The following is a 22,057-nucleotide window of genomic DNA, read 5'->3' as shown; positions in this document are numbered from 1 at the left end:
ATGAGAGGGGATCTCATTGAAACTTATAAAATTCGAACAGGACTAGACAGACTAGATGCAGGATGGATGTTCCCGATGGGGAATCCAGAACCAGGGGTCACAGTCTAAGGATAAGGGGTAAGCCATTTAGGGCAGAGAGGAGGAGGAATTTCTTCACCCAGAGAGTAGTGAACCTGTGAAATTCTCTACTACAGAAGGCAGTGGAGGCCAATTCATTAAATATATTCAAGAAGGAGTTCGATATATTTCTTAAGGCTAAAGGGATCAAGTGATATGGGGAAAAGGCAGGGACAGGGCACTGAATTTGGATGATCAGCCATGATCTCATTGAATGATGGAGCAGGTTCGAGGGGCCGAATGGCCTACTCCTGCTCCTATCTTCTATGTCTATGTTTCTAAGCCTATTATGTGGCACTTTATCAAATGCCTTTTGGAAGTCCATGTACACCATATCAACCACATTGCCCTCATCAACCATCTCTGTTACCTCATCAAAAAACCTGATCAAGTTAGTTAAACACGATTTGCCTTTAACAATTCCATGCTGGCTTTCCTTAATTAATCCACACTTGTTCAAGTGACTGTTAATTTTATCCATGATTATCATTTCTAAAAGCTTTCCCACTACCGAGGTTAAACTGACTGGCCTGTAGTTGCTGGGTTTATCCTTACAACCTTTTTTGAACAAGGGTGTAACATTTGCAATTCTCCAGTCCTCTGACACCACTCCTGTATCTAAGGAGGATTGGAAGATTATGGCCATTACCTCCGCGATTTCCACTTTAACTTCGCTCAGCATCCTAGGATGCATCCCATCCGGTCCTGGTGACTTTAAGTACAGCCAGCCTTTCTAGTATCTCCTCTTTATCAATTTTTATCCCATCCAGTATCTCCACTACCTTCACTTTCATTAGGACTTTGGCAGCATCTTCTTTCTTGGTAAAGGCAGATGCAAAGTACTAATTTAGTACTTCAGCCATGCCCTCTGCCTTCATGTGTAGGTCTCCTGTTTGGCCCCTAATCTTTCCACACCTCCTCTTGCTACCCATTTGCTGTTTATGTGCCTATAGAAGACTTTTGAATTCCCTTTTGTCTTAGCTGCCAATCTCATACTCTCTCTTTGCCCCTCTTATTTTCTTTTTCACTCCCCCTCTGAACTTCCTATATTCAGCATGATTCTCACTTGTATTCTCAACCTGACATATTTCATACGTGCTCTTTTTCTGCTTCATCTTACTCCCAATCTCTTTCGTCATCCAGGGAGCTCTGACTTTGGTTGCCCTATCTTTCCCTCTAGTAGGAATGTACCTCTCCTCTTTAAAGGCAGCCCATTGTTCGATTACAGTTTTGCCTGCCAATCTGTGATTCCAATTTACCCGGGCCAGATCCATTCGCAACCCACTGAAATTGGCCCTCCTCCAATTAAGTATTTTTACTCTAGATTGCTCCCTGTCCTTTTCCATAGCTCATCTAAACCTTATGATACTATGATTACTGTTCCCTAAATGTTCCCCTACTGACACTTGCTCCATTTGACTCACTTTATTCCCCAGAATAAGATCCAGCAATGCCTGCTTCCTCGTTGGATCGGAAATGTACTGATCAAGAAATGTATTAACTTTTTATGTTCACTATAAATGTATGTTCACAAAATCACAGAGGTGGGTGAGAGTATTTAATACTTTAAAATGTATTTCACATAAAATTTTAATATATTCCTCACATTATCTATTTTTTTTATTAGAGAAGTCCAATTTTGATTGAAAAAATATGAGGGCTGATTCCCTGATGGGGCCCTCATTGGGATGGAAAGTCGGGCACTGCTAATCCACAGTATCCCAACTCGGCACTCCCTGTGAGTGTCGCTCAGTGTTGGAAGCGCTTGATTGGGGAATCAGCCTTCTGTGATTAGTGGGCTTGAATGTATTGTGGCAATGTGTGAAGTTAATTAATTGGTTTGGCATGAGGAAGCAGACAGACAGATAACCAAAAGGGAGGGACTAGTTACAACTGTTAATGAGTCTCTGATTAAACATTGCAGCAGAAAGAGTATGCTACTTACTAGATTTTTACTAATCAGGCTGTGGGCATTGTGGGCCAGAATTTGCAGTGGATAATAACAGAGAACTAACAGTGTTGGCTGTTATTACCCCTTTGAAACTAACAGCAACCTCAGGATGTTCTGCTTGTGCACCTAAACGCGGAAATTCTGAAGTTGCGGTCAGTCATTCACTGCTCCGACACTGGCCCCCTCTCCCCCCATCCATAGCCGGCAATCAGTGAAACGGACAAAAACTTGGGCTTTTCTGTGGTAATATCGCTGTTAAATACCTCATTAAATGTTAAGCTTTGTTGGATTAGGTGTAACTGGGTTTTTAACAGCATATTGACTGCTAAACAAACATTATGGAGTAGATTTTCCCAAACCTGTCGGGAAGAAGGCAGGACTTCCCCTTTCGGGTTTTTGACCCGCCTACTTCGACGTCCGGCCAATCCGTGCGATTTTCCCTTGATTGACCTTGTTGAGCCCGCCCAGCGGGCTCAGCAGGCCAATTAAGGGCCACCCGGCAACAGGTGATGTCACAGACTGCAATTTCATCTGTCAAGAGTTTTTGACAGATGAAATATCAGTGTTTCACAGCTGTTTCAAGCTGTCAAACACTGACAGTCTGAGTTCTGACATGAGTCATTCTGCACAGACTCAGTTAGAACTCTTATCGGCACTCAAAGCTGAAGGCTGTCACTTTTCACAGATCGCAGCCGTTCAGCTTTCAGTTCCGGCTGAGTGATGCACTCCCGATGGCTACAGGAAGAAAGGCTGTTAAGATAAGTACAGGTAAGTAAAAGTTCTTTACACACTTTAGACACACCAAACACACTTACCTTTACACTCATGCACCCATCACTCACTTGAGCACCGACATCGCGACCCCTCCAACTCCTTCAACCTGACGGCCCGCCTGCTCTAACCTGGCGTGGTTTGGAGCCGTCAGGAAACCCACACGAAACCCCTCAAAATAGGGATTAGGCTAAAAACTGCCTGTTAACTACCTGTTAACAGGCAGTTAATTGGCACTAATCCCTTCCCGCCTGGTTTCGGCGGGTCCCAGTGCGGGGCGGGTACCCGCCGCCCCTGAAACTTACGTGGGGCGGGGTTTTGGGTGGGATGGTGTTGGGACCCCCAAATTCGGGATTTCCCCCCCCCCACATGCCTGAAAACCCGCCTGACGGCTCCACGAAAATCTAGCCCTATGGCCCTGAAAAACTCTTTTTAATTTTGTGGAGTGTCAAATTTCTCCATTAGGATAAAAATTACAACTTTTAAGAAACTTAAAAAAAATATGTTTACAGTTTGTTCGTGATTATTTTAGATTCTACCTTATCCCCAGGCGAGAGCCCCAATCTTTGTTTTGCTTTCTGTAGCATTTTTAAAAAGTTGGGATAAAAGCAGGTTCTCATTTCCTTCTTCCTTGTCTGTGAGAATTCTGCATTGTGATTGGTTGCTTTGGCCGCTTGATGATGTCACAGCAAATTGTGTTAGGGATTCCCTCCTATAGAGTGCTGCAATCTCTTGCACGTCAGAAAAGGCAAACTTCTCACCACAGAGGTCATTTGGGCCAGCAGGGAAGGTCTTTGCTTCGCCACTGACTGCAAATTCCAGGCCTGTGTTTTCTTCTTAAGGGGGAGAGTAAAAGTGCTTTGTGTGTTGAAGCGAGTGGAAGTCTGCATTATGATTTAGTACTTTTATTTGTTAGTGTTAACAGAACACCCTATCTTTTGCCCATGCTCCTAAAATTGCAGTTAAAAGCAAACAGATCATTAGTGGGGTATTTTTGCTTAAGAACTTGTTAAATAGCGATTAACTAGATGGGTTTGATTTTCTTCTTTACCGACTGGGTGTTAAGCATCAACTGTAATGTATAACAAACTCAGGCGGGTTCTGTTACTGGTGTGCAAATTCCACCCTGGCCACACCGCCCCCCCCCCCCGCCGCCGTCCCCCTGCCCCAAACCATCAGACTTTCCTGTCTGCGCTTTCCAGGTATTACTTCACACCCAGGCAGTGAAGAGGAAAATCTGCCCTAAAATGTAAAAATCACTTGGGCTTGACCTCAAATGCCCATTGTCTTCTGAAGGGCACTGGTGTTAGTGAAGTGGGAGGGACAGGAAGGTAAGAAAAGTTGCTTGAAACAGATAGAACCAACTTGTGAGACAGTGACGAAGAGAGGGCAGAAAATCTCAGGCAATCCTGATGGGAAAAATGCTCCACATGCTTGTGGGTGTCTAGGGCGGGACCATTGATGCTGCAGCCATCAGTTATGTCGCTGAAATGCAGCAAAAGACACAGATGAACAGAGATGACACAAAATTTTGTTAAAATATGACCTTTGTATTGTGAGTGACTGACTGTATGCAGGATCAGCATGTTAGTGGAATATTTACTACTCCTGTTGACATTCAATCTAATATTAGCATAGTACGATTGAATTTGACTTTTACATGCAATACAGACATTTTAATTGGGAACATAAAAAAGGACGTCTGAGCATCAGATAAATTTACAGTTTATGATCTGACAAAAGGAGTCTTTCTGAACCGAGCAAAGGATTTGGGTACAGCTACTGCCTGTTCAGAAATGCTTGCACGTTTAGTCATTTATTCATTACTTACAGTGCAAAATACTGACAAGTTTACAAATATTATGAATAAGTACCTGGGTTTATAAGACATCCCTGCCTCAATATGACAGACACAATATAATTGCATTGAAAAAAAAAGCAGAATATGCTAGCAGTACACACCACGTGCATACGCATTTAAAAAGAGAAGCGAGAGGGGTAGAAATTGGTAAGCGCGCCCTTTTTCCGAGCATAAAATGGACACAAAGCGTACAAATTTAGCAGTGGGACGGCCTGTGCCCAATCTGTGCTGGTGTTGGTCCCACTGCCAAATTTGTGGGGCCCATTTTTTGGCAGCTCCTTGAATATGTTAATGAGGGGCCAAATGCCTGTTGAAGGAACCTGTGTAAAATTTGTTCCCAATGAGGGAGGCAGACGTCAGGGCCTACCCCGCTCAGCAATCTTCGGCAGCCTCCGATGGCCATCAACCAAAGGTAGGTTGTGAACAATGTTTTTTTTAATGTTCCTGTGGAGCCGGAGGAGCAAGTCTCAGTCTATTCTGTATGGCTCAAGAAGGCTTCAGACAAGGAAAGGTGGAATTAAATAGTAACAGTTTACACCAAAATGTGTTTTTTTTCCACAGATTAGTCTTAATTTAAATGAGTGTTAGAGCTCCCACAGGAGTTTACAGTAAGCATATTTTTTTAAATTTGTTTATGGGATGTGGGTGTCGCTGGCAAGGCCAGCATTTATTGCCCATCCCTAATTGCTCCTGAGAAGATGGTGGTGAGCCACCTTCTTGAACTGCTGCAGTCCATATGGTGTAGGTACACCAACAATGCTGTTAGGAAGGGAGTTCCAGGATTGGCTGAAGATGGTTGCAGAAATCCTTTTTAATCAATTACCATAAATACATCACATGCATTGCCAGAAATAAACTAATTATGATGTTTACTTACCAAGTTTCCAGTATGCATACCTGACTTTACTGCAAATTGAGCACAGCTGGCATATCCCATTGCATGCTTTGCCAGATGTGCAAGGCCACATGATGGGAACCGCTACAAAAAACTCCAGACTGCTTCTTGGAGGCAGAGAATGGCTCAGACAGCCAGACAGGCTGCTCAAGTGCAGTGTGGCACGATGTGGGGCAGAAATTGCAAGTCGAGAACAGAAAGTGGCTGAGGCACACAGGCACGAAGTTCCACAAATGCAAAGTATCTTCTTCCAGGGTTGTTAGTGGCAGTGCCCAGGAGAGCAACCCTCTATTCCCAGAGACTCCCAGACTATCACTAGCTGGGATTTTAAGAGGGTGGGGGACTATGTTTGTAATGGCAAGCCAGTGGAGTGATCTTGGAAACAATGAGAGCGAGTTTTAACTACTCATTTGTCTGCTGGGGAGCACTTCAGCCACGCCCAAGGCCTGATGCAATTTTCAGACGGGCCTGTAAATAGGCAAGCAAATTGCGGTCCCAATTCTGAAGGCTGGAAGATTTTTAATAGCAAAACAGACAGAACAGGAGATCTGGCAGGCAAGAGACTACATTTATTTTAAATTTATTTTTATTTGTTCATGGGATGTGGGCGTCGCTGGCAAGGCCAGCATTTAATGCCCATCAGAAGGTGGTGGTGAGCCGCCTTCTTGAACCGCTGCAGTCCGTGTGGTGAAGGTACTCCCACAGTGCTGTTAGGTAGGGAGTTCCAGGATTTTGACCCAGCGACGATGAGGGAATGGCGACTTCCAAGTCAGGATGGTGTGTGACTTGGAGGGGAACTTGGAGGTGGTGGTGTTACCATGCGCCTGTTGCCCTTGTCCTTCTAGTTGGAAGAGGTCGCGGGTTTGGCAGGTGCTGCCGAAGAAGCCTTGGCGAGTTGCTACAGTGCATCTTGTAGATGATACACACTGCAGCCACAGTGCGCCGGTGGTGGAGGGAGTGAATGTTTAAGGTGGTGGATGGGGTGCCAATCAAACGTGCTGCTTTGTCCTGGATGGTGTCGAGCTTCTTGAGTGTTGTTGGAGCTGCACTCATCTGGGCAAGTGGAGAGTATTCCATCACAACTCCTTACTTGTGCCTTGTAGATGGTGGAAAGGCTATGGGGAGTCAGGTGGTGAGACAATTAGCTGCAGAGAGACTTCTTCAGTCTTCAAACTCTGCAGTTCTTTGTTTTCACAAAGCATCTGCAAAATCTGTTTTCTAGAATTTTATAATGACGAGTCATAATAAAACATTCATTATCTACTGAATAAACAAAATAAATTGTAATCCTATTGCTTTCAAAAAACAGCTGCAATGGGGAGACAGGGAAATGTCAATGTTCACAGAGAAAGCTTGTTGGGTTATTTTAATCAGATGTGAATTTGATCTGAAAAAAAACAATTGTATGTGTATCTGGCAGAACATGGTCAAGAGTGTTGCAATAAAACTGAGGTGCACTCGGGAAACATTTATACAACTCGTATTCCGAGACCCCACCATTCCAGTGATCCCAGCCTCTCTCAGTCCTCCCAGACCCTGAACTCCAATGTCCCAAGCTGTACTTTCTCTTAAATGCATCCAAAAATCCCAAAGTGTTTCCAGACTTCAACCCCTATGCACCAACCACTCACAATGCTACTCCTAAACCCCCCACTTAAGCCTCCGTGGTCTGAGGATCCATCTCCCACTTCATTACTCTCAGACCACAGCCCCATCCATCTCTCCCAGCTTTAGTTCCTCACTTCTCCCTGTGTGCCAACTCCAGCCCCTTCCTCCATGTACCACCTGTAGATGTTCCAACAGCTCCCAGACTCCCTCTTCCTAATTAAACCTGATACCCAGCTCTGACCTAGTAAATATTCGCTACCATCTTACTGCAATTCCCGGACATTAAAAAAGATGAGATAGAAGTGGAGTGCATAAGTGTGGGATTATCTGGGAGAGCTATATAGAGATTGTGGGATGTACAGAAGAGGGAAGAGATGGAGGGAATGAGCGACTTATACAATGAATGAAAGAGTGGGAAAGTCAGAAAAATGGAGACAAACAGACATCATAAAGAGAAACATGGGAGAATGATACAGAGATAAAAAAAATAATTAAATACAAAGACAGAAGAGAAACAGACCATTTTTTCTTTTTTTTCTTGAGCAACACTACAGGAGATCAATAGTCACTTATTAAATTTGATGTGTGCATTCACCAAAGGTTCACTGTTCTAATTACAGGAAGAGCTTGTAGGAAGGAAATTGTGATATTGTGTCACTTTTTAGATTTACACTGATAACAGGCTAGTCCTCAAAAGCTCAGCTGCCCTGTATGACATCGCCAACATCAGTAACATTTCTTGACTAGCTGCATGATACTAATGTTAACTTTCAGTTTTCCCAGGTTCAATTTAAGACAATTAGGGGGAAAAATTCGGTTGCTTTGCGCAAGGCAACTCGCGCTCGGGCGCGGTGCTGCCAACGCCTCTCGCGAAATTCAGCGGGAGGTTAGCGGTGGCGGTAACCATTAGCGCCCCACGGCGCTACGCCGCCGGCGATAGTGTAATCGCCGTGCATAGCGCCCCGGCTGCGATCTTCAGTAGCGCCCCCTGACTTACCACTGGACGCTATGTCTGACGGGGTCAGGGGGGTCTACCTGCGGCCGGGGCGGCGCAAGTTAAAGGGGTGGTGGCGGGCGGCCATTTTTGTTCCTGGCCGCCTGCTAGCACCTGCCCCCGTTGCTGTCACCGGAACGTGTGAAGCCTCTTCTTGAGTGCCAGGCTTGTTTGTCGGCACTCCCGATCCCTGGTGGCCCAGTTGGGCATTGGGACGCGCTACGCCAGGGAGGAAGGCCTGCTGTACTGCGGCGTGACGTGCCGCAGTGCTGGTGCTGCAGCACGTAGTGCCACGATATTGCTTCGCAGTGCCCCAAGAGGGATGCAGGGCGCTTCTCGGGGCGCTACCTGGGAAAATCGGCTGCGGGGACGCTAAAAGTAGCGCCCCGGTGAAGTTAGCGTCCCGAAGGGGGCGCGACTCAATTTTTCCCCCTTTAATTCTTTATAAAACGGGGATTTGGAAAATTAACAAATTGGAAAATGTTCAGCTGAAAAAAAATTGAAATGGACTGAATTAAGAGTATGTATTGTACCCTAATGATTTGTTGTATTACATTCTTCTTCATTCATAAGTAGCAAAATCACATTATTGTCAGTCCCAATCCATTGAGGAGCTTCTGTCAATCTCCCCACGCCCGCCCGCCCCCCCCCAACAAGCACCGATGTCCTTTCCATACCACACCCTATCCCAATTCCCACTGCCCTCCCCATGCCCCCCCACCCCCACCCCCCGCCAACCTCAATCTCCAGCCTTCCCGATTGCCAGGGATCGTCCCTAGCTGCGGCCTCCTGCCATTTGTTTTCCCACCCAGCAGCCAGACAGCCTGTCAATTTGGCAGGCTGCCAGGTGGAAAACAGAAGAAACAAATGATAATGAGGTCCTGCTGTTAAATTCGTCATGACCTCTGTGTCCCTAGCCTCGACGTATTCTCCGGCCACTTTTACCCTTCCCCGCTCCCTCCCCTTCTCCCAGTAAATATCGGGGCCAAGAAATCTAACTACAGCGGCTCATTAACATTTAGGGAACCATTCGGCTAAGTGACTGTATATCGTTGCCAAGTTTGTAATCAGCTGCAGAGTTCAGTCAGAGCTTATCTCTCCTAAATTAATGATATGCTAGACTAAAGAAAATGGTTATTCTGTGGATTTTAAGCCACTACAGTTATATGTGGCTAACAAATGGTTAACACAAGCTGGATTATGTATTACTGTCTAGTATGTTAGGGTTTTAAATAAACATTCTTCACTCTTGGGGTTAAGGCTCAAAACATAAGTAGCAAACCACAGTCATGGTAAAGTGGAAAGATTGTTGTAATTGAACATACAGTAAACTCTTTTGTATCCGGCACCTACGGGACTGGGATGGTGTCGGTTGATGAAAAATTCCGGATAATAGAGAGTTAGGCAATTTTTAACACAAAAAAAATAAAAAACACTGACTAACTCGGCCACCGCAGGAAACTCAGACTTGGAAAAATGAAAAATGGGTGGATTCGGCAAGATTACCGGTTATCTATTTTGCCGGTTATTTAAGAATTCCAGATGATGAAGTGCTGTTTAAACAAGAGTCCTAGGAAAGGGATACAGCTTTTACTGTAAAAGTCATTGGGAAAAAAATTGACAGATGGAAATACTCCTTGTTATGTAATTTAACACAGTTGTGGGAAGTCTTTGTAAGATTTGAGACTGCTGAGTAGTGCTGAGCTATAGTAGATGTGATGCCATTTGTTCTCTGAAGTAGATGGCTTGATTTATCTTGCCTTGTTTAGCATGTGTTTAATTAACACCATTTGTCTTGAACAAAGAAAAGCAACAGACTAAGAATTGTTGCCTGACTTTCAAATTGCATTTCATGACTGTTCCTTCACCATTCGACTCACCCTCTTACACACTGGCTTCTGACACATCAGCTGCACCCCGTCCCCTTTCCTAAGGGATCCAACACTTGCTACCTCATACTAGGGCATGGCCAGCACTGCCTGTGGCTGTCAAGGTCAACCTGGCTCTTAATGTTTATGCCACAGGTTCCTTTCAGGCTGCAGCAGGTGACATCAGCGACATCTCACCGTTTGCAGTCCATTGTTATATCGGAGGTCACCGAAGCTTTTTACACCAGGAGGAACACCGACATCTCTTTTCATAGGGACAGAATAAAGCAGGATGAAAGCACTAGGCACACATTGCAGGCTTCCCCAGGATCCAAGATGCTATAGGCTGCATTTATATTGCCTTCGGTGCCCCCCATCACCAACCTGGCATCTTTATCAATAGAAAGGGTTTCTACTCCCTCAATGTCCAGCTGGTTTATGACCAGAGGCAGTGCATCATACAGGTCTGTGTTTGGTTTCCTGGCTCATGAGCAGTCATGACTCACCCCTCTGGCATCGCTTTTATTCCAACAAGGCTACCAGGTCAAAGGCTGTATACTGGGAGATAACAGCAATGTCCCTCAGATGTAGCTCATGATTCCTGTCGCAAACTCGGGCACAAACACAGAGCAGGCTTACAATGAGAGCCTCGCTGAATCAGGAGCATGATCATGCAGACAGTATGCATGCTCAAACAATGGTTCGGCTGCCTGGACCGCTCGGAAGAAGTTTTGCACTACAGCCCTAAGTGCGTGTCCAGAATTGTGGTCGTCCATAACTTCACCATCATGAGGGACCAGCCCTTACCACCACCTGGGTAACAAGAAGTGCAAGAAGAGCAGCACTGATCACCAGTGCCCCTAACTGCCTGAGTTCTTAGAGAACATTTTATCCAAGAGTGCTTCATGTGAACCATCCCTCCCATCCCAGTACCACAACAATCCTGCAGTCTTTATCACCACCATCCATACTACCACCATCCCATTGTATGTGAACGTGCCCTCCGGTAAGCTGGCACCTGTGGCATCCTATCCCCTGCCCCAGCTCCTGGGCACTTGTGCCTGATGATTCACCTCATGAAGACACTTCCTCCAGCATAGTCCCTGAAGTATGCATGATACCAGTATCTGAGCTGCTGCTTGCGAGGGTGAGATTGAGTGATGCTGCATCATCAGGAAGGCTAGCCTCCTCTTCCTCAAGTGGTACAGGTGTCCATGCCTTCAGCATCTGAAATGAAAGAGAAGCACAAGAGTTAGCTTTTAGTGTAAAGATTCTTTGAAACAGCTATCCAATTAGTCCCACACTCCCTGCTTTTTCCCCACAGCCCTGCATTTTTTTTCCTTTTCAAGTATATATCCAGTTCCCTTTTGAAAGTTACTAAACTTCCACTGTTATAAATCTCATCATCAAGAAACTACTTATGAAATAACGCTGGACGGCCAGCTGGTGGCGCCGTCCAAGGAGTATAAATACTCGGGCGTGGGCCCCAGCTTGCCAGGGATATTTTGTAAGACAAGGAACTAGTGAAATACAACTAGACTTCCATGTTCTGAAACAAGTTGATTAAAGCCTTGCTTTATGCTCAAACCAAGTGCGTAGTGAGTTTTATTACGTCATCCACCACCCTTTCAGGCAGTGCGTTCCAGATCATCGGAACTCACTGCATAAAAAAAAATTCTCCTCCTCTTCCCCCTAGTTATTTTGCCAATTACCTTAAATCTGTATCCCTTGCTTACCGACCCTCCTGCCAATAGAAACAGTTTCTCCCTATCTACTCTATCAAAACCCCTCATAATTTTGAATACCTCTATTAAATCACTTAATCTTCTCTGCTTTAAGGAGAACACTCTTAGCTTCTCCAGTCTCTCCACATAACTGAAATCCCTCATCCCTGGTCCAATTCTAGTAAATCTTCTCTGCATTCTCTCCAAGGCTTTGACATCCTTTCTAAAGTTTGGTGCCAAGAATTGGACACAATACTTCAGCTGAGATTTATAAAGGTTGACCATAACTTCCTTACTTTTGAACTCTGTGCCTTCTATACATACCTGTCACAACCTGGAGCCAGTGTTTATTGTCCCCCTCCACATGTACCTGGATAGATCAAAGAAGACTTGTTTACATTGTCTCTGCTTCACAAGGCAAGCTACCACAAATCTGTAGCACCTGCTACAGGATGACCTGCAGACAGCATTTGAATCTTTATATAGAAGTGAATGCTATCACAGGATAAAGCTTTGATGGTACCAGACCCTTCCAAACCACAGGAACGTGTGCCACATCAGGCAGTTTACAGTGCACACGTGACAGATGCAATGATTACAAGAGGCAACAGCTTCATTGCTTCCCCTCTGGACATCAACTGGGCAGAGCTTGCACTGGGTGCTGGGCTTCCCTCAAACACATAGTGCTGCATTTGGCACTCATGTGGCATTAGGGTTCCCCATTAACCCTATGACCCACATGCATAAACTTGACGTTTATTCCCTTGAGTACAGAAGTTTATGGGGTAATCTGATCAAAGTGTTTAAATTGTTAAAAGGATTTGATAGGGTAGATACAGAGGAACTGTAACCCCCTCTGGTGGGGAATCAAGAACAACGGGCCGTAATTTTAAAATTAGAACTAGGCTATTCAGGAGTGAAATCTGGAAGCACTTTTTCCACACAAAGGGGCTCCTTCTGTGACCTTCTCACCAACCACCCTTCCTCGGGGCTCCTTCCGTGACCTTCTGCACCTGGTCTTCCCTGATGGTCACCCCTCTAGGTACTAACCAGGCCTGGCTCTGCTTAGCTTCACAAGCCTTGCCAGTGACCCTGTCCCTAGTCCCAGGAACAGAAATGCAGTTGAGGTACATATCAGCCATGATCTAATTGATCCTGTTCCGAATAATCCTATATTCCTAAATCAATGGCATTATCCAGGAAGCAGCCATGATACCATCAGGATGCAGCAACCTACTGTATCTGCATTTTTTGATGGGATTCACAAGAAACATCTGCAATAATGAGTGCGCTTACGAGCACCTTCCTCCAGATATGAGCAAACTTCTTCCACATTTGCATCCAGCTGCAAGGGACCTGGGTGACTTCATGGACATGGTCAGTGACCCATTCAATGTAGCTTGCACTTGCACTTTTACTGAGGAATGGCCTATGGGCCCAAATAGCCCCTTGCTCTTTTGGTACACCTCTTACAGCAGAACCTTTTAATTCTTCAGGATCTGAGGTTGCTGTGTTGTGTCCAAGGCTGCACAGTGCTATTGGGCTGAATTCCTCCATATTTCTGTCCCCACTACAGTGCACCCTTTGGTGGCTAGCTGCAGATCTTTAGAAGCTGCTTCCTAAGTGGATTTTCCAATCCTTAGCCATGAGCAGGTTTTTCTGTGCCTGAGGTCTATTCAAAATATTCTATCAGAAAATTGGGACATGTCAATCCTCTGTGCAGCAGGCCTAAGTGAGTCAGCGAATGAGCCATCACAACTCCATTTTTGCTAAACACAGATAATTGGGACTGCAGTATCTTTCATTCTTGGTTCACAAGAACAAACAAAATTCCATTCCTTCATCTTTGAAAAGTCCAGTGCAGCTTTGTGGAAAAATGTAAAGAAACTCAGTACAAATTAGACAGATGACCTTGGTTCAGAGTAGTTACCATGGAAATAAGGCGTTATCTGAAGTTAATTGTGAGAATAGGCATAAATAAAACAAACATTGCTGTGAATAGAGAATTTCACAATTTCTTGCATTTTTGACTAATATGTAAAGGTCCTGATTTTCCTGTCAGTGAGCACAGGTGGCAGATGTTAAATTAGCTACAATTAAGTTGAATGTGCATCCATGTGCAAAATTACTATTTTCTCTTCTCATCCTGTTCTATAGAGTTAAAAATTAGTATTTCATTTTGATATTCTAATGAATAGGTCGTGCAGTTCCACCCAGAATGGAGTCATGTTTTTTCCAATTGCACATGGGAAGCATAGTTGTAGGGGGCAAGTAAACAGTAACGTTCAGTTACTCCTTCAGTTATCGAGGGCTTTCTGAACACTTCAAAAATATTAATATGTGTCAACCAATGCTTTGATTATTGGTCTAAAGGATATGAATCTGCTTTTGTCAGTACTTTTTGTGTGCGGTTGATTTCAGCAATGTTTTTTCATGCATCAAGGCGATTTGCTTTTAGTTAGTATGATCTGCTTGTATAATTTGTACAATATTCAAACTAAAGATAAAGAGTATTCTATTGGCAAGAGACTCAGAGTGAAAATGCTTCAATATAGCTGCAGCAGTAGATGCCTTGTCCTGAGATTGTAAGGACAGAGATTGTTTTTGTTTTTCACATTTGAGAAAGAAAAATTGAGCCCAGAATATTTTCTGTGTGATCTCAGCAAATATCAACTCTTCAGGAAAGCTGCTGAACTGCCTATTTATAGACATGATGATAGGGAGGATTAACACTAAGGAATGGAAGTAACATAGTACACTCCTTAATTGCATTGGAGACAACATCTGTGGCCACTGGAGAATAACCATGAAGTTAATGATACATTTTTAATCCACCTACTATGTTTAAAACTTGAGAATTCTCTTGTGAAACCTACTTTCCAAAGTGACATAAAATGAATAAAATAATCCATATCAAAATAATTAGGATTATGAAACCATTTTGCAGTTACTAAAATTAATGTGTTTATATATTTTGTATTTGCACATGCTGTCAGTCCGTAGACCAGTTTAATTACCTTACTGAGAATTATGTCATATCGAGCAGATTTTGCAGAGTGACTTTCAGTCCTCAATGATCTCACTTACCCACATTTCTTAGCAAAAACAGAATAGAGGATAGATACGGAGTGCCCTAATCATAAAAATAATCAACTGAGCGACATATGCAGTTTCATTAATCAAATAACTTCACAAATGAGGTTTAGTTCTTCATCAAAGTCACAGTTGTCCCACTTGCCAGCTACAGATTTTGCATTGCTACTGGATTCACTCAGCCTGTTTCCAGTAGCAACAACAATACTTTATTGATATCTGCCACAATAATGGCAGGCAAGTGTGCACACATGGTAGATAATGCAGCTATAAATCTCTACAAATTATACCAATATGCCAATTTCTCTTCAGAGCTCAATTAGTTATCTCCAGCAACAACAATAATCACATCCTGGTTTGAAAACCATCCAATTTGGCCAAAACATTCAATAAAGTTGTTTATTAAAAACAAATAGCACTGAAAATATCTAAAGAACACCAATGGGGATTTTTATATCTGTGGATAAAAGTGTTGGGGGAAAAAATTGGGTGTAGCCCATTTTGGGGTTCTAACCTCGCTGGGAAAAGTTAGCACCCCTGCCCTGAAAAATCAGTAGTAGCACCCCAAGTCTTCGGGAAAATGCTGGGATCCATTGTTAAGGAAGTGGTATCAGGGCACTTAGAAAATTATAACATGATTAGGCAGAGTCAACATCGATTTATGAAAGGGAAATCGTGTTTGACAAATTTATCAGAGTTTTTTGAGGATGTAACTAGCAGAGTAGATAAAGGGGAACCAGTGGATGTAATATATTGGGATTTCCAAAAGGCATTCAATAAGGTGCCACATAAAAGGTTATTACACAAGATTAGGGCTCATGGGGTTGGGGATAATATAGTAGCATGGATAGAGGATTGGTTGATGGACAGAAAACAGAGAGTAGGGATAAACAGATCTTTTTCAGGTTGGCAGGCTATAACTAGTGGGGAGCCTCAAGGATCAGTGCTTGGGCCTCAGCTATTTACAATCTATATTAATGACCTAGATGAAGGGACCGAGGTAATGTATCCAAGTTTGCTGATGATACAAAGCTAGGTGGGACAGTAAGCTGTGAGGAGAACACAAAAGGCTGGATTTTACCTGCCGAGATGAGTTGGGGGCGGGACTGTTGCCTTCTGGGTTCTAGACCCACCCCCAGCAACGTCCGACCCACAGACACTATTTTCCCCTGATTGGCCTTGTTAAGCCCGCCCTGCGGGCTTGCTGGCCAATTAAGGGAAAGCCGGTGTCAGATGACGTCAGTTGATGATGCTTCATCTGCCGGTTTTCTTAAAGGGACATGAACCATTTATTTTTGACAGATGATTTGACAGTGTTTGACAGCATTGAGGTGCTGTGAAACACTGACACTCACTCTACAAAGGTGAGCCCTTGCACCCAGGCTCTCCAATGACTCTCTCCTTAGGATAAAACAGATGGCAGCTGCAGGTGAGGGCACAGAAGCAATCTGTCACTTCTCCCAATGAGGTGAGGCCACACTAACACTTCAAAGCTTGTCACCTACACAAAAATCTAAACACATTAAAAATGACTTTCCCAACATTTCCTTACCTCTGATACTCACCAGTGTCCCATTGGATCCTTCACACCACTTCTGTAGCTGTCATCTATACACAAACATTACAACAGATCCACAGCATGCCTCACTTACCCTGGCAGGGTTCCCCGATGCCTGGGTGCTAGGGCATTTGCGCTCCATTAGCGCCAGCCAGGGGCACTAACAAGAGGCGCAAAGCAACCCAATTTCTAGCCCTTAGTCTTAAAGTAAATGTAAAATAAAAACCTGTGACGATTACACTGTTAAGTTATTGAACTGTTTTAATAGCATAATAAGCATCTACACTTCCATTTAATATATTATCTGGGGAGTTTTTTTCCCCTTTTGGGGTCTTGACACATAACTTTGTTCCATTTACTATTACTATGAGCTGTTAATATTTTGCTTTATAATACATAAGAGAATTATGAAGTATACACTCATAAAAATTGGGGTACAACAGTGTAGTGGTTATGTTACTGGACTAGTAAACCAGAGAACATGAGCTCAAATCCCTCTATGGTAGTTTGAGAATTAGAATTCAGTTTAAAGAAATCTGGCAGTAAAAAGCTTTAAAAGTGACCATAAAGCTGTTGGATTGTTCTAAAAACCTAACTGGTTCACTATTGTCTTTTAGGGAAGAAAATCTGCCACCTTAACTGGTCTGGCCTATATCTGACTCCAGTCCTACACCAATGTGGTTGACTCTTAATTGCCTTCTGAAGTAGGCTACCAGCCACTCAGTTACATGAAACCACTACCAATGTTTCAAAAAGAAGGCCCACCACCTTTTCAGGGCAATTCCTGATGGGCAAACATCCTAGAAGGAATTTAAAAAAAAACTATTACACCCACTAACAACTCCTATTATACTTCATTTTAAAAAAGAAAGATTACAAAAAATCTCTTCCCATTACACAAGCTATATAACAACAGAACATACAGCTGCTGATTTGCAGGTTCTGTATGTATTAGCAATTTAGTTTCATCCCTTCCCTTTAGGACATTGCTCAGCTGAGAAAATGACCTGAAGCCAGGCCTCTACTGTGCTGTTCTGTAGTCAATGCCAAGAAGGTATGCGAGAATGAGTCAGGGTAACCCTATATCTCTCATCCAACCCTTCTTTCCACGGTGACTTACCTAGCTCAATCCCACTGATTACACAACCAGGAAGCTACTGTGGAAATTGCAGGTGCAAATCTAGATTCTGCCACTCTTTCACAGCACATTTGAGTGCTAGCACACTTTTGTTTTAAATAGAGTAGATCAGATACAGTTTTTTGTAACCTGAGACCCATGTCTCGCACTGGTGAAAAAAAAATCTTATAACTGGTCACAAGTGTTGGAACTGTTAAACTATTAAAAAATATACCAATGACTATTAGACATCACAGGTGACCATATTCTTAGAGTTTGAATTGCTCCTTTACAAAGGCAGGTTTTTTTTTGTTCTGCTACTGTCTAATTCGGTACCAAAAAATGATTAGGTTCAAAGGGAGACTTTTTACCTGGGTGACAGAATGAAAACTGAATGCCGGGGTGGTGAGGCATTGAGTTGTAAAACGTATTCAGGAAATGTTGCTGGTTATTGGAATACTGACATATGATTTGAGTTGGGACATTGATAATGTACAACTCGAGTAGGCTGATGCAACTCGTCCTGAACCTGTGGCTGTAAATAACATTGAAGGTTTGTCTAGATTTTAGTACCAGTGAAACCCTGGCACGTCAGTAGCCACCTACAGGTAACAGCGTGCATCTTCATATAATGTGGAGAAATGTGAAGTTATCCACTTTGATAGGAAAAATAGAAAAGCAGAGTATTTTTTAAATGGTGAGAAATAGGGAAATGTTGGTGTTCAGAGGTACCTGGTTGTCCTTGTACACGAATCACTGAAAGTTAACATGCAGGTACAGCAAGCAATTAGAAAAGCAAATGGTATGTTGGCCTTTATTACAAGAGGATTTGAGCATAAGAGTAAAGACATCTTACTGCAATTATGTAGGGCCCTGGTGAAACCACACCTGGAGTATTGAGTACAGTTTTGATCTCCTTACCTAAGGAAGGATATACTTGCCATAGAGGGAGTGCAACAAAGGTTCACCAGACTGATTCCTGGGATGGTGTAATTTATCACTCCAGGAAGAAGACTACATATTAAGTGCATATTATAAAAATATTTTTTCAAGGCTTCTCCAGCATATTAATTCCCTCAAGCTATCATTGCAGTTCCTATTCCTGAGAAGATACTGGATGATGTTGTTTCAACTGGGTAAAGGGGGTGTGGGATGTAGCACATAGCTGCATTGCAGAAATGTGGACTGAATGAGTTAACCTTGATCTTGAGCAAAAAATGTATCTCAACTGGAATGAGTGGCCACATAATCCGTTCATAAATGAGAAGATATTAAAAGAAAACCTTAATTTCAAGAAATGTTTTCTTTTTTCTTCAGGTACAATATCGATAAACAGCAAGCGTTCACCATACATGGCACATGGGGAGAGTGAAATTCTGGATCTGGACGATGACTTGTATCTGGGTGGACTACCTGAGAACAAGGCAGCTCTTATTTTCCCAACAGAAGTATGGACAGCTCTTCTTAATTATGGATATGTAGGATGTATCAGAGACTTGTTCATTGATGGTCAAAGTAAAGACATACGGAAAATGGCTGAAATACAAAATGTGGCTGGAGTGAAGCCTTCATGTGCCAAGGAGCTTCCAAAGCAGTGCCTTAGTGATCCATGTCGAAACAGTGGTATTTGTAGAGAAGGCTGGAACAGATACATTTGCGACTGTTCTGGAACTGGATTTCTTGGCAGATCCTGTGAGAGAGGTAAGTAGGACATTTGAACCACAATAACATAGGTTCTATCTAATGTTTATTTATTTTTTAAACTTGATTTGACTCTGCAGAAAATGAATGCAATTTGATTCTCCATAACATATTTAGTTTATGTGCGTTTTTCCACAAGGCTTTTCATTTGTCTGTGTGAAATCCTGCAAGAATTTTGATAGTCCAGCGTACACAAACACTTGTATCTAGAGCTTCAGAGGGCTGCCTGACAGCAAATCTGTGATGTTGGGCTAGATTTTCATGGAGCCGTCAGGCGGGCGGGGTTTCAGGCGTGTGGGAGGGGGAAATCCCAAATTTGGGGGTCCCGACACCATCCCACCCAAAACCCCGCCCCACGTAAGTTTCAGGGGCGGCGGGTACCCGCCCCGCACTGGGACCCGCCGAAACCAGGCGGGAAGGGATTAGCGCCAATTAACTGCCTGTTAACAGGTAGTTAACAGGCAGTTTTTAGCCTAATCCCTATTTTGAGAGGTTTCGTGTGGGTTTCCCGACGGCTCCAAACCACGCCAGGTTAGAGCAGGCGGGCCGTCAGGTTGAAGGAGTTGGAGGGGTCGCGATGTCGGTGCTCAGGTGAGTGATGGGTGCATGAGTGTAAAGGTAAGTGTGTTTGGTGTGTCTAAAGTGTGTAAAGCACTTTTACTTACCTGTACTTATCTCAACAGCCTTTCTTCCTGTAGCCGTCGGGAGCGCATCACTCAGCCGGAACTGAAAGCTGAACGGCTGCGATCTGTGAAAAGTGACAGCCTTCAGCTTTGAGTGCTGGTGAGAGTTCTAACTGAGTCTGTGCAGAAGGACTCATGTCAGAACTCAGACTGTCAGTGTTTCACAGCTTCAAACAGCTGTGGAACGCTAATATTTCATCTGTCAAGAACTCTTGACAGATGAAATTGCAGTCTGTGACATCACCTGTTGCCGGGTGGCCCTTAATTGGCCTGCTGAGCCCACTGGGCGGGCTCAACAAGGTCAATCAAGGGATAAATCGCGCAGATTGGCTGGACATCGAAGTAGGCGGGTCAAAAACCCGAAAGGGGAAGTCCCGCCTTCTTCCCGACAGGTTCGGGAAAATCTACCCCGTTGTGTCAAGCTGCTAATGGTAGATTTCACGGGAGGATTTGAGAAATTAACATCACCTGTCTTGGCCTATAAAATATGCCTCCTGCCAGCCAGTCACTGAGTAGTATTGGTGGCACTCATGGTGACAGCCTCATCTGTCCCTCCATCCTGGTTGAATGATGTTGTGCGGAAGCGAACAATGACGAACAAAAACAGGAGAAAACCTGGAAGAAATGAATACAATTTTCAGAATCTGGTGCATTCCATTACATCTTTGCAGTTTTTTAGCATGATTTTAGAAGAATGTTACAGATCAAGCGTCACTGGCTGAATCCCCTTTAGGATATGTAAAGGTGCACTTGATGGTAGGCAGGAAGTCTAACCCAGTGGATAAGAAAAAAGTTGTGAAGTAATATTCTTTACCTCAAATGCCATAAGGAAACATGACTGGAATCATGGTTCACTGAGGAAACAAGGTTATTATCAATAAGTATTAATAATTGGTACTGAGGCAACCTCTGATTAGTCTTATTACTTCTGACGATCAATTGGTGATAATTCTGTTGATCTATCCTGATTATCCAAATCTTCTCCTCCAAAAGAAATCGATCACTTCCTGCAACCAAAAGGTTTTACCAGGGAGTAGTTGTTGCTACTGCGGCGAAAATGGAAAAACATTTTTGTCATAGTTTGGATGGCAAATTTCAGTGTCTACACACAGTAACCTTCATAATAAGGCCTCTGATATGCCACAGTATACCATATAATGTTTCCTATAGCATTATAGAGAGGACCTAGTATGATAAATGAATACGTTTTGGAATGATCTCAATTTATGAACCTTAAATATTGCAGATATTTGTAGTTCTGACAAATACAGATGTTTGATGGCACTTCTGCTTATTCATAACTTGACATTAATACCTGGAGTTTCACAGTAAAGGACTACAGTATTAAGAATTTGAACTTTCTGTCTGGATTTCTTAAACTACAGAGATCAGATTGCAAACAAGATTCAGATTCAATAGTCTTTACACAGCTTCAGAGTACATAAAAGGCTCCATTGTAATTATGTTTGCACTGAGAAAGTAAGTATGCAGAGGATGGCTGACACTTACTAAAATAGTTCAGGAATAGGGCATTGGAGAGTTCCATAAGTTTGCTTACTTCAAAGTAAATTGGAAATCAATTCTTTAACAGAGTGAAAACCCTAATTGTGCACTGAGTGGGACTGCCCACATCTGGTTGTACTCTTACCTATACAGCTGTAGCCAGAGAATCTGCTGCAGTGGCATATCTTCCTGCTCCGCACCATTACCTTTGGAGCCCCCAAGGATCTATCCTTGGCCCCTCATATTTCTCATCTACATCACCCCTCAGCGACATCATCCAAAGACACAAAGTCAGGTTCCACATGTATGCTGACGACACCCAGCTCTACCTCAACACCACCTCTCTACCCCTCCACTGCCTGTGTTGTCAGACTGCTTGTCCGACATCCATTCCTGCATGAGACAAAATTTCCTCGAATTAAACATTGGGAAGACCGAAGTCATTGTCTTCGGCTCCCGTCATAAGAACCGTTTCCTAGCCACCAATTCCAGTCCCCTCCCTGGCCACTGTCTCAGGCTGAACCAGACTGTTCGCAACCTTGGCATCCTATTTGACTCTGAGCTGAGCTTCCGATCCCCACATTCTTTCCATCACAAAGAGCACCTACTTCCA

At 43.5% G+C, this 22,057-nt stretch overlaps 1 protein-coding gene across 13 annotated transcripts in view; it reads left to right on the top strand.

Moving 5' to 3' along the window:
* nrxn1a (neurexin 1a) overlaps positions 1–22,057 on the top strand; it is a 2,435,560-nt gene that overhangs the window by 1,074,060 nt on the left and 1,339,443 nt on the right. For all 13 annotated transcript variants that reach the window (XM_085981317.1, XM_085981316.1, XM_085981310.1 and 10 more), the window contains one exon: positions 18,875–19,258. In XM_085981317.1, coding sequence (XP_085837443.1) covers positions 18,875–19,258 — 384 coding nt within the window. The remainder of the gene's footprint in view (positions 1–18,874; positions 19,259–22,057) is intronic.

Source organism: Somniosus microcephalus, chromosome 3 (assembly GCF_052327205.1).
Source record: "Somniosus microcephalus isolate GS21.2 chromosome 3, FLI_Smic_1.0, whole genome shotgun sequence".
NCBI classification, from domain to species: Eukaryota; Metazoa; Chordata; class Chondrichthyes; order Squaliformes; family Somniosidae; genus Somniosus; species Somniosus microcephalus.
This window is presented reverse-complemented; position numbering and strand designations above follow the sequence as displayed.